We start from the raw sequence: 13,946 nt of genomic DNA on the forward strand, positions 1-13,946 counted from the left end.
ACCAATGAGGGGCGTTGCGTACGGATAGAATGTTGGTATATTGATACGGCAACCGTACGGATAGCCACTGCCTTTATTTATTTCAAATGAACGAGTAAAAAAATAGATGGAAACGAATGAACAAATCTTAACAGAAATTCATATGAAATTTTTAAAAAGTTAATTTCAATATAATACACCTTTGACTCGTTCGACAAGGGATAAGAAGAAGCCCTATACTTGTCAAGTGCTACCCCCATTCTTCACCATGAATAAATACAAAATCCAATCAAATAAACTGAATGGACAACACAATAGATTCGCATTCTCCTTCATTTCTGTACATTTCAAAGAAAGGCTACATGTTTTTTTTTGTTTGTTTTGTTTTTTTAACTGCATTATATTCTTACTTTGTTTAATTGTTTTTTTTTTTTTTTTTTTTTTTTTTTTTTTTTCACCTTGTTTGCACATGCTGTTGAAGGTTAACACTACAAGAAGTGCAATCTTTTAACAGCAATGCATATTTTATTATTGCAATTAAATAAATGAGTGTTTAATTGTTTAATCAAGGCTGTTCCATAAAAACACCCCACAAATATGTTTGCATTTTCCTCATCCATCATGAATAAATTGTTCAAGTTCAAAATTCAAAGTGGCGTAAACATCAGACGATAAATAAGTAATAATAAAATTGTTAAAATAGATGAACAAAAGGCTTGAATCTGAGGTTAACACATGAGGGTTGAGCTTGCTGACACAAATAAACAATGCATAACATGAACTAATTAAGGGTTCCTCGCTATTGAACAAAAAGGATGAGTGGTGGGACAAAAAAGGTTGCAAACACTGCACTATAGATAAATAGCTAATGCATGACCGGACAATGGGTACGAAACATCCCATTTTTTAAATTAAAATAAGAGTCTTCATTGTTATTGAATATGATTTATCATAAAACAGTAGAATTAAATTGCAAAGCTGTGTGGTCAACAACAACAAAAAAGCTTATTGTATTCTGCATTTTCATTTTAAGCCAAAATTTAAAAAAGGTACCGGTATGTGTTGACTCCAAGCTAAAATTTCCAAAAGCCAGGTTCATTTCTCTGATAGATGGATAATCTGTCATTTTAACTTGAATTTTTGTTTTTACGTTTTTCTAGCCATATGAGCTGCCCTGTGGATGAATGGTGCTATACAAGAATATTATTAAACCTGGCATTTACCAGCGGTTTTTTTAATACATATACATTATAAATCTCATGTAATGTGTGTGTGTGTATATATATATATATTTTAGTAAAACCTTACAAAATATCTACACCAAAGTGGTTCAAGTGACATGGTAGCTGATTATCTCAATAAATAAAGTGCATATTCATATCTTTAAGACAATAAATTAATATTTAAGATACTATATAAATACATAAAAAATATATTACCTTTTTTTTTTTTTTTTTTTTTTGACGCGTTTACTTCCCATATTTATGAGCAGTGTTATTCGAGGCTGAACATGGGATTTCACTACATTTCCCATAACTCCCTTCACCGGAAGAAAGCGGAAAGCATGCGAAGGTAAACAGACTTTAATTCATGTGTTTCCTTCTTCACATAATCTGTTTAAAAAAGAAGATTTTATCATATTTTTTTTAATAGAGATACATCCAGCAGTCTTGCTACGGAAAAGTTAGCAAAACGTTATATTTGTCAATCGCAAAGTGCTGTTGTCATGGTGACATTCGCCACTGCTAGCTTGCCTGTTAGCTAAAAGATAGCGTCAGAAAATACTTCATAAAAGGTGATATTTAACGTGATATTAAAGCGGTTCTGATGATTCACAGATTTACGTCGCCTTTCACGGATCGTATTTCAAGCTACAAAGAGAAAAAAATAATTATATAACAGAGGTTAGCATTCTGTTTCCAGTTTTTGTCGTAAACTGCCACAGTTGTAAGTTTTCCTCCTGCTGCCTGTTATATTTTAGTGTTTTTCTTTAATGTGAGTGTGTGGAAAATAAACCTGTACACTTGGTTTTATCTCCATGTGGGGCTGTAAACCTCCCAGGTGTTGTCATTTTCATGTAATTACTTAATATCTGTCATTCTTAACGAGAATACTGTAAGTTACTCTCTCTCTTCACTTCACAAATGTAATAATTCCGTTCAATAATAACCCTAATATTTATCACGTTATTGAATTAAGGTCATTAAACTGTAACCTTGTTTGTTATTATAAAAATTGTCATAGACAATGATTTTCTTATATGATATATTCATGATAACTACGCAACATTATTAAAGCAAACATTCACAGTACTAATGTGCTCAAAAACGCTGATTTAATTCTACTAATTTTTAAGAAACTCAAACCCTTTTTTATTGAACTTATTTACACAGACATGCAATATATACTATCCCAGAGTTGGCTTTTCAACTAAATAAAAAGACAAGATCCACCTTTATACGTAAATACATAAAAATGAACAAACAAGGGAAGAATATCTGTGTTATTAATGCTAATAATAAGGGATGTACACGTACATATACAATCATTTCATTGACATATAATGTTTGCAGCTGTCATAAAGGGCAGTCGGAGTTCTGCCTGTTGTAAAGTCTAACAGCAGCTTTAAAAAATGAAGATCTTACCTTGTGATCCAGGATTTAATAATCTACTAACCCCCTCATTTTTGTTCTATACATTGTACATGTGTGTCAGCAGGCTCAACCCTTAAATTCCACCCTGTGTTTACAGCAGTAATAACGAGGAATTTATGTCAAATATTCATGTTTTCCTTACGTTTTGGCCAGTTTAGCATTAATCAGAATTAGAATCAGAGTTCCTTTATTAATCCAATGGGGAAATTGCTTTTATTTTAGCCACTTATATCACAAATAAAGAATAAACGTTAACAAAGAAGAAAGATAGAATAAACGTTAAATAAGTGTAAAAGAAAGGATTACATACACACACATTACAGTAGTAAGAAGTAAAGTAAGATAGATAATTACTAATAATAATGATAATTATTATTATAATGCAAATATTAAAATTGGTATGCAAATATGATGCAGATAATTACAACAATCATGCTGTGAGGTTACAGTGATGCATTATGGCTTCTACGTGTCTTCAGAATGCCTGAAAAAAATAAATCGGTTGGCCTCACATTCACACATAAAATGAGGAAGACTTGTTATATGTCCCAACTACAATCTGCCCACTGCTTCGGTTGGGAAACACTTCCTTAAATCATCCAATAAATGGTCTTGCCTTGATGTGAACAGATAAACCAGCTCACAGTTAGCATTAAAACCAACTTTTGTAAGAACATTGTAGATTTGTTATTTCTTGACAGTTGCGTCTCTTTTGTTGGACGTTTTCAGGGTGGTTCGTAGTCCCTGTGAGGATGGACCTCTGCTGGAGGAGCAGGAGACGGAGGGTCAGAGGCAGCTGCACAGTCTGCTGCTGCAACAGCTCCACACGGACGTCGACATCCACCGGTCAGACACTGTTTGATCCTGAGCTCAACATTTGGTCCAAAGAGTTAAAGCATAATATTAGGGGTGTTGAAAAAAAAAATGATTAGACGATATATCGCAATATTACGTCGCACGATTCTCGGATCGATTCCAAATGCATCCATATCGATTTATATATATATTTTTTTTTTTACTTTTATTTAACCAGGAAAGTGTTTTCCACTACAGGAGACATTGTAACTGCACAAAGAAGTGCACTGAAACCTGGCCATGTTGACCAGCTTGTGTTTTTTCAATAAAATCTAAAAAGAAAGTACTAACTTTCTGCATTTATTTGTAGTTCTAGGCATATACCTCAGTTATGTTGCACTAAAGTCAAAGTTGGTTTAAAAGCCACTGGTAGATTGTTATTTTTTATTTGAAGTTGTTGGCACATGGCATGTTAAAGCCAATGTTTTGAGTGTAAAATATGCCAATAAAGTATATTTCATACATAATGTTCTCATGAAGGTGTACACATTTACAGATTAGTTGTTTCTTAAGTCATATATTAAAAAGAAAATCGCAATAATGGCCTTATACTTTAATATCGGGACGTACCGTATCGGGATATGAATCGTATCGCCAGATGCCAGGCAATACACACCCCTGATAAATATGTTCCCCCCTCACAGTCTTTCCCTTTGTGCTCGTAGATCACTGCCTGCTCACACAGATTCCCTAATGGAACCACACATTTGTCAGCAGCAGCAATTGGTAACCAATGTAAACACTGCAACAAAAATACATTGGTTGATTAGCCTTCATTAGGCACTAGTGTGGTTCAAAATTGTCTATAGTTTGGTCATTTTCAATCTTTTTTTGAGCCAAGGTTCATCTTCTCATTAAAAAAAAAAAAATCCTAAGGAACACCACCATCCGAAAATGTTAAAAAAATAAAATTTTCTAGCCAATATTGACAATATACAGTCATTCTTATCAACGTGTCTTGAACAGGAATCAAATAAATGCAATAAAAAACATTTTTTTTGGTGAACTTTCATATTTTTCCTTTCTAATAAAAATAAAAAATCAATCAACACTCTGTAGTCATTCTTATCAAAGTGTCTTGAATACAAATCGCACAAAAAAGAAATATATATATATATATATCATCTTTCATGTTTTTCATACTTGGGGGTGATAAAAGTAAGTTTAAAAAAAACATTAAATATGATCAGAAGTACAATTGAATTTTATTCTATTAAATATTGTTTTGTTTATATAATGTCAGCTTTCTTACATTATATAATTTTATATTGTATTTATATATCATATACAAATGTATTAATATTATTATGACTGTATATTTCTACGAGATTTTTATGAATATCAGAAGTCAAGGTAGATTTATTTGCACACATCCACAGAGGTGGGTTTGTTTTTTGCACCATTTAAGTGAAATTGAATAACTTTCCAGGGCACAGTGTTTGAAAAACCCTAATTTAAACAAGTGTTGGAATCATCCACACTCTAGTCCAATAGCAACATTGCACCAGAAGAAAATCATAGATCACCAGTTCAAGAGGTGGTGAAAGTAAACACAACAGGAGACTTTTTTTCCAATTGGACTGGCATAACAACTGTTTCTGAAAGCTCGCCCATAAACATTCTATACATCTAAGTGAAGTGTTTTACACAAAAGAGCAACCGCAGTATGTCTGCAAATATCAGGTTAGGATGTGATTCTCATTGTAAAGCAGCTTTTACATTGACTTGGTGAAAACTGCAGCTTGTTCATTTAGCTGCTGCCCAGCTGTGATACTGACAGCACATCATTGATGTCGTCGCTCCCTTGAATTCCAGATGTGTGGCCAAGAGGCAGTGCTTCGCTCCGGCGTCGCTCTACCGGCCATTCGGCGATCAGGCAGCTGGAGTGCGGAGCCTCTCCCAGTTCCAGGCCCTGCAGGATGGGGAGAAGGAGCTGGTCAACCTCCGGGAGCTGGGCCTTACAGATGCTGAGATCCAGCTGTGGCAAAGCAGGGATGCACCAGATGCAGTTGGGAAGGTTAAAAAAAAAAGGACAAAAGACAGAAAAACACAAGCATTTCATCCCTGTGTGAAAAAACAACACATTTTTTAATATTTTTCTTTTTTTTGGATGAACAATAACACACACACTTCCATTTCCTACAGTCACACGGTGTGTGTGCAGCCCCGGGGGCGAAGGAGCAGCGCCTGCAGGTGATCCGAGACAAGATGGAAGCGCGGGTGGAGCTCATGTCCCGCCCACAACGTTTCGCCTCCAGTCGATCGCTGTCCCGGCGAGAAATGGAAATTGAACGCTCGTTGTTCCAGGGTAGCGACCGCCTGGGTTTCCTCAGTGCGCTCTACCACAGAGGTACCAACAACTTCAACCTGCATCACTCAACTTACGCATGCTCAAATATTTAGAATTCCAACTCATGTTCAGACACCATGTCCAAAGTCCGGCCCGCAGGCCAAACATGGCCGAGATCATATATGATAAGATCCTCATTTCTTGTCTCAATGTGTCATAAGTCATACCTGGCCCACAGGCACCAACACAATGAAAACGCACACATTTTAAACACACAGTTTCTATTTTTCTACCAATAGTGTCATCGTTTAGTAACAAATGTGTGCTCTAGACTTTGAAGCAGAAGGAATAATGGACCTATCACAATCAACACTGAATGCGCCATGTTGTCAGGTTTAGAGCAGGCATGGGCAATTAGCGGCTCGTGGGCCACATGTGGCCTTTGATCTAATTTTTTGTGTCCCCCAAAGTAAATGCACAAAATTACTCAAAAAAACACAAAATTACTCTGATAACAAAAAAAATTACTCGAAAAACACGCGCAAAAATGCACAAAACAATAGCAAAAAATACATTAAAGAACAACAGCAATACTTAAAAACATCAAACGGTACCATGTTTCAGGACCTAAAGGCAGCCTTATGACTGTGTGTGTGTGTGTGCGTGTGCGCGTGCGCGAGAATGAGATGGATAACACAATGCAATGGGAGCATCTACAGAAAATGTCATCACGACAATGACCTCATTGATCGTATCGGCGAATTAAGACATTACAGCCGATCACATTAATTGCCTAAAATACAAAATAACGGCCGATCTGATATAGCCGATCGGATCGATGTAAAGCCTAGTTACCATGTAAACGAAATCTGGAATGAACCAAATAAATGAATTTAACTTTGTTTAACAGTCTTGGAGCTCTGACATAGAGCTGACTGACAGACAGCTGTGCTGCAGCACCATTAAAGTAAAAAAACACAATAAACATTAAAAACAGCTGATATGTAGATGTGAAGCAGTGAGGAGGGACAGACATGTGGAAGTTGGTAGAAACTCAGCCTAATTACCAGATTTGAACATGTTCCAAAGATGTCATGACTTTAGTTTCAGTAGCTGCAGAGGAAATATAATGATTTTTCTTTTTTAAAATGACAAAAATAAATAACAGATGAATCATATGCATCTTTTATTTGTGTTTAAAGTAGTATCAACAGGAGATGTTGGCCCTCGGGCTCCACTCTCACAACATGAAACAGCCTGTGCTTGCTTATATCAATAAATGAGTTGTTAGCTGTCTGGTACAACAAAATAAATACAAGTTTTCTTATCCCTCACCGAAAAGGAAAAAACTAGAGAAGGACAAAACAAATATCCTTCATCTGAACAGTTGCCATAAATATAACACGTTTGGAATGAATTTAAAACGGCCACTGCACAGTCCATCAAATAAAATGTGCTAAAATAATGCACACTATACACAATGATTCCAAAAAGACATTAAATGAAAACTAAAATTACACTAAAAACCGCAAAATGAAAGCAAACGTAACAAAAACACACAAAACCACATGACATATACACAGCAAGACGACGCACTTAGTGCCTGCAATACATGGAATGCAAATGTTCCTAGAGGATGGAAAACATCCTTTAGTTTCCTTATTTCTCACCTGAAAAGATGCCATAAAGATGAGGCTGATGGAAGGAATATGAAACATAAAAAGCAATGAAAGATCAGGAAATGTTTTTTAGTTCCAGAAATGTTATTTATTGCAGTTCTCATCTTTACAGTACAACAGACAACTTTGGTTTATAAGTGAAAATAATTGGGGGTGATATAATAATAATAGTAATTATTATTATTATTACTTTTATTATATATATTTTTTGGTTTTGGTCAATTATAATTGTAATTGATAATTAATTACAATTATGATGTAATCATAATTGTATTCATATTTTTTTTTAAATCTGATGGTGTTGTAATCATAATTGAATTGTAATTGAGTTTAGATAATTGACTTTGCAATTGTAATTGTCATGAAAATTCTATAAAATCTGTCAATTATTATTTAATTAAATTTAATACAAACCTTGGGATGAAAAACAAATTAGATGATAATGTATTTTTTATTTTGATTTAAAACATGGGTTAAACTGACCTGTCGTCATTAGAGATGCTAACAGGAAGCTAACACAAGAGCTAATGGGCTAATTTATTTTAGACTCAGTAATTGTGATTAATTGTTATTGAACTTTAGTTGAGAAAATAATTATTGACTTTCAGGGGACATAAAATAAACATCATTTAATTGTAATTGGGACAAATGTGGGTCACTGTAATTGTAACTGTATTCTAATTGAACATGGAAAATTAAAAACCTAATTTTAACTGAAAAATGTAATTGACCCCAACCCTGTTCTGTTCAGTACGAATAAAGATTCAGTTAAAGTGAGAATGTTTTCTATCGCAGATGAAGTTAACCAGAACAGCCAGCAGGGGGCGTCATCCTCAGACCCAATGGACTGTCTGTACAAAGACATCCTCAGCGAGGAAACACAAGTGTCACAACATGACCCTGACACCAAATCAACCACAGAATCTGACCAGAGGGACCACAACCAAGCACACGCCGACCTCTCCGACCCAGAACCTGCCTCACAGACACAACCAAGCTGCTCCTCAGTCCAATCACAGCCCCGGATAGACATCAGCCAGCCAATCGGAAGCCTCTGTGCAGCGTCGGGGACAGACGGGCCCCTGACTGTCAGAGGGGAGATTCAAACTCTGACAGACGAGGAAATCCTAAAGAACCGAGAGTGTGAGGAGGTGATCCGAAGCATCCCACGATTCAAAAACTACCAACAGGGAAATCCCTCCAAGGTAGAGAAGCTTCACACACACAGCTCAGCATTTAGCATGGATCATCCAGAGGGATTTATTTTGTTGTAAATATCATATTCTGCCTGTAATTTTAAAAAAGGTATTCTCAAACAATCAGGGTTCAGATACTTTTCTAGCTATTTGTGTCTTTCAGCATTAACAATGTTTACCATTCATTGGTGTGAAGAACACCAAAATGTAAACTGAAAAACATCATTTCACTTCACATCTTCATGACAGTCTGTGCAGCGGCTCTGTTCTATTCCTTCCACACGTTGTTATTTTAAGAACAAACTAAAACCATTTATGTCATTTAGGAACCTCTGACCGCAAATAACCACAATGAATTACATTTTAAAATGGAAAAAAGTCTCTTTTACATCTTGTGTTTATTTTCTGACAGTCTGTGCAGCTGCCGTTTCGTATTCCTTCTGAACATTGTCATGTATATAATGTTGTTTTGAGTGAGGGATAAAGAATGTTTTGTTTAGCTTAGCATGTAGCTGCGCTGGCTGAGTAGGGGTAAAGGGCAAAAGGGGCGGGGCTATGTTATCTTCAATTCAAATTGTCATGTCGAAAATTAAATACAGTGTGCAATCTTATGCAGATATCGGATTGACAAATGGACGAGACATTGGGAAATAGAAAATTAAAACACGTTCACGAGCCAAGACTCAAACTTCAGTGTTTTAAATATGTAAAAGCAGAAATTAAACTAAAAAAATCATGTCAGCTGTTTGGTTTCAAGTTCTCTTGTGTGAGTAACACAACTGAGACATCAGGCAACAGAAAGTTTGTATGTTTATGGAATTTGCTTTGGTGTTGTGGTGGCATACATAAAACAAATATCAAAAATATTGGGCAGTATCAGCTGCGATTTTACAAGTGCGCCTTTAGGGAATTGACTTTATTAATGAACAGGTGAGAGTTTAAGCAGTTGTTGCAGACATTACAGCGTATCTATAGTAATATATTGACCACCAATGTAAGGCTCAAAGCCCCGAGAGGCCCCCTGAATCTTTATTTTGACAAACTTAGGGTTAAACCACATGGGACTGAAGTACATCATGATTAACAGAGCTTTTTCTGGCTGTGCAAACTGTACTTACATTTATAACTTTATAGGTGAAAGAAGTCAATGCCTTCCTCAGAACAAATCTCAGCTTTTTCATATAAATGCTCCTGAAACCAGGCTTTAAAACAGAAGGAATCATCTAGTGGCAATTAAAAGCCTTTAGATGCTGCAGGTTGACTGGCTCGTAAAGTGGGTTTGATGGGGATTGTTTCATTAAAGTAGAACGCTGTTGTGTTGAGGAGCAAAACAATCTTGTGGTACACAAGATTGTTATGAGGTTTGTGCTCACTTCTCCACATGTTTGAATGTTTGTCCCTCATTGTCAGGTTCTCTGTGTGAAGAACCTCAGTGCACAGGCCACTGTAGCCCAGCTGGTGGCGCTGTTCTCCAGGTTTGAGCAGAAGAGTGGAACCCCGGTGCTTTACCGGCTGCTGACTGGACGGTTGAAGGGTCAGGCCTTCATCACTCTGCCAGGTGGGAACACACAAAGGAGATGAACCAGTGCACAACTGGTGTGAGACCAGTTTACAGTATATATACTGTAGTCCAGACAGCAGCAACTACCAGTAGTAGCCTGCAGGCCATATATAGCGCCCAAAAGGAGAGAAAAATAAACAAAATGACTCTAAAGACAGACAATAATAATAATGAATCAGTTTTATGTATTGGGGCACGAATATTTGGGGGGAGAAAGTTCCAGAGGGTGGGGTCGGCTGTGGCAATAGTGAACAAAACAACATGAATGGACTCCAAAAAACACACAAAATGACACAAAGTACACAAAGCAAGAACAAAGGCAAACAAAATGATTTTTAAGAAGACGACAAATGTTTTCAGAAACACACAAAACGACAATGAAATAAACAAAATGACTCCAAAAACACACAACGCATCTCTAAAGACCCACAAACAGACAACAAAAATTCACATAATCACTCCAAAAAGACAAAATCACGCCGAAAACACCAAAAAAAAAAAACAAACCACGAAACAATTGGTTCTTTTCTGTCTTAATGTTCAGATTGGTCATTAATGTAACTAGTGCAGTGCCCGTAGGAAGTATGTATATATTCAGCACTGTAATATAGGCTAGCATACATCTGTAGCCTGCTGTGAGAGAGAGAGAGAGAGTTAGAACTACAAATGAACTTTCTTCTGTTGATTCTTGTTTTGTTTTTTTCTTCACTAATCAATCAATCTTTATTTGTATTGCGCCAATTCATAACACGTGTTTTCGCAAGACACTTCACAAAAAGTCAACATTGAGCTGTTCTAACTTATCCTGAGTTACCATGACTACCTGTCAACATCAGTTCATAAAATTGTCCGCTCCTGTGGGGGTGGGGCGTCCAAACAAATTCGACGCTGCACACCATTGAACCAAGCAGCAGCCATGTTGAAGATTTCTTGCTTTATGGATAGATAGATGATCAAATTTGTTCATATCTAGTGTAGTTATGTAGCTTATTCACTCCTCCCTGATTGTTTTCCAATCCCCATATTTAATGGGATCAGCTCATCAGAACCCTGCTACATTTAAAATGATTCCCTCAAATGTAATTTTTTTTATTGCATTTTAATTAGTTATAATGATAAATACATTTTAAAATGTATTTTACAATGTTAACATAGATTCCAATTGACCATCTTGTTGTAAACAAAAAAGGACTATCTTTTATTTATTTATTTTTAACATAAATTCAGATTTGTTAGTTTTAGCTCTGTTACAACACAATATCCCACAAACAGGATGAATTAAAAGACATTTTTCTCAAGAGATTAAAACCCATTTTGTCCTCTCTTTACCAGATGTTGAAACAGCGCACAATGCCTTGCAGCTGGTGCACGGATACCGGTTGTTGGGGAAACCTTTGGTGGTTGAGTTCAGCCGTGAACGACACAGAGCGGAGACGAAGGAGAACCATTAAGACTGCAACGTCACAGGGACACTGAACACAACAGTATCAAGTCTGGGATAAATATATGAACACTATCTGCAATAGAAAGATCTGTCATTATCAGTCTTTAATATCAATAAGCTGTGTCTAAAGTAGAAAGATCTGCTGTAGTAGCAACTCATGTCTTTTGTGTACTGCAGCACGGAATGATGCATTTTTATATTTTTATGAAACGCTCCAGGAGTTTAATTTCTACATAGGGACGAGGCTTTCATTCCTGCATTCCAACTGTTGTTATTGTTGATGTTGTTGCAGACAGCTCAAGGTTTTCTGTGAGCGATCCTGTATTCACGAGAAATAATCAAACTATTTTCATGAGAATGAAGCAGGTCTTCCACCTCATAATTTTGTCGTTATCAAATGAATGTGGGACGGCTGAATAAACCTTTAACCCTTAGAGGTCAGAGGACACGCTAGTGACTACTTTATCATGTTTCTCTTTCAGTTTGGCTCAAAAATAAAGTCTAGTGTTAAAAGGCCGTGTAAAACCATAGGCATCGCGTAAAACACTTTGTTTTACTGCCGGGAATTTTTGGTGTAAATAATTGTGTGTAACTTTGTTTTTGTTATTTTTGCTAAAAATGTACTGTATTAGTGATGTACCGATACAGCTTATTCATTTCCGATATGATGCCGATATTGATCCGATATCAGCATTAATCATACATACTTTTATTACGGGTTTTTTTTAATTATATATATAGCTGTGAGAAAAACTGATCCATTTATTATTAACCAATTGGTTACATACATGTTAACCTTCAACATAATATCTACAGTATTCTACAATTGAATAAAATAAATAAAAAATGAATTGCAAAGAAATAAAATAAAATCGGAAATTTGAATTGGATAATCGTTTTCAGGCTGATATAGGATTGGGACATCTCTATACTGTATGCCATTTATGAAATGTATTATTTATTTTTCCATCTTTAGGTTGTAAAAAGGGTGGTTTTCACAGTAAAATGTTTTATTTTTCTCCTATTCTCAGCCTGGTTGTGATCCTGGCTTTGTGCACTGGGGCAGTCACGTTAGAATAAACAAATGTTTTTTCCCCAAACTATCCCCACAAAGCTGGAAGCATCACATTGTCCAAATGTACTGGCATGCTGAAGCCTTAGGATTACACTTTACTGGAAATAATGGGCTCAGCACAAGCTCTGAAATGAAATACAGTACAAGCGTGGCCAAATACATTTGTCCATATAGTGTATTTACTTTACTCGTGTTATTTATTAAACTGGATTTTAGAATATTACATTTAATTCTTCCCGGCACAGATTTCAAAATTAACCAATAAATGAGGCTTTCCATTTGTATTTTATTAACTAATTAAAACCCTTTTAACATATTGGATTGGGTCTATGAAGTTAAACTGACTCAGTGAGTGCCCATGTTCAGTTTCCCAGTCACTGTGTTTGTCAGACCTAAAACTGTACATTGATCAGTTGTGTTTGTCCAGCTCTGTTTGTGTCCATCGGTTGTTTGCTTTCAGTTCAGTGCTGTGATGGTTTTCTCATCGGCAGCCCTAAAAACAGCATTCCTATCTCCCTGTGAACGCCAGTGGGCTTTAAATATCAAATTACTGTTGTGGTTTCATATCAGACGCTTCAAAACAAACTAAAACCTCATAGAAGAGAAGTCTTAGGTAAAAAAGTAGCCTTCACTCCTTAAAACACTATTGTAGCATCACAACAAGTGGTTTTTTGTTGTTTTTTTAATCCTCTTTGTTCTGGCACAATAGGTCTGATCAATATGAACCAAAAAAAATATTTCTTAATATTTATATTTTTTCTCTCAATAAAGTTACAACATACACAAAAAAAAACACAAAATTATCAAAAATACCAGTACACAAAACAACTACCAAAACATACAAAATTACAACAATAATACATAACATTACTCCAAAAAGACACTTTAAAAGACAACAAAAATACACAAAATGTGTCAGTGACTGCCTAAATTAACAAAATGACATAGAAAATAAACATAATGATTCCAAAAACAGACAAAATGCCCAAAATACATAAAATCACTACAAAGTAATATCAAAAATACACAAAACACCCCAAAATACAGTGATACACTAAACAAAAACACACAAAATGAAACTTTAAACTGGTGATAAAAGTTGCTTATCTCTGACATACACAAATTATTAGGTCAACAAATGTATTCAGCTTTATACTTATTGTCTTAAAATAGTGTCTTGGTGTTCAATGAGACCAACTTAAAAGTTACCTCC

The 13,946-nt window shown here is 35.6% G+C and overlaps 1 protein-coding gene across 1 annotated transcript; it reads left to right on the forward strand.

The window, feature by feature from the left end:
* The first annotated feature begins 1,520 nt into the window (after positions 1-1,520).
* On the forward strand, positions 1,521-12,372 carry rbm41 (RNA binding motif protein 41). The gene is made up of 7 exons (XM_028466829.1): positions 1,521-1,551; positions 3,363-3,479; positions 5,304-5,505; positions 5,634-5,838; positions 8,253-8,662; positions 10,064-10,211; positions 11,547-12,372. Exons 1-7 carry the CDS (start codon positions 1,544-1,546, stop codon positions 11,663-11,665), a joined length of 1,209 nt encoding a protein of 402 aa, XP_028322630.1. The 5' UTR covers positions 1,521-1,543; the 3' UTR covers positions 11,666-12,372.
* Positions 12,373-13,946: the final 1,574 nt, after the last annotated feature.

This window comes from Gouania willdenowi, chromosome 14, assembly GCF_900634775.1.
Source record: "Gouania willdenowi chromosome 14, fGouWil2.1, whole genome shotgun sequence".
In the NCBI taxonomy this organism is placed as follows: Eukaryota; Metazoa; Chordata; class Actinopteri; order Blenniiformes; family Gobiesocidae; genus Gouania; species Gouania willdenowi.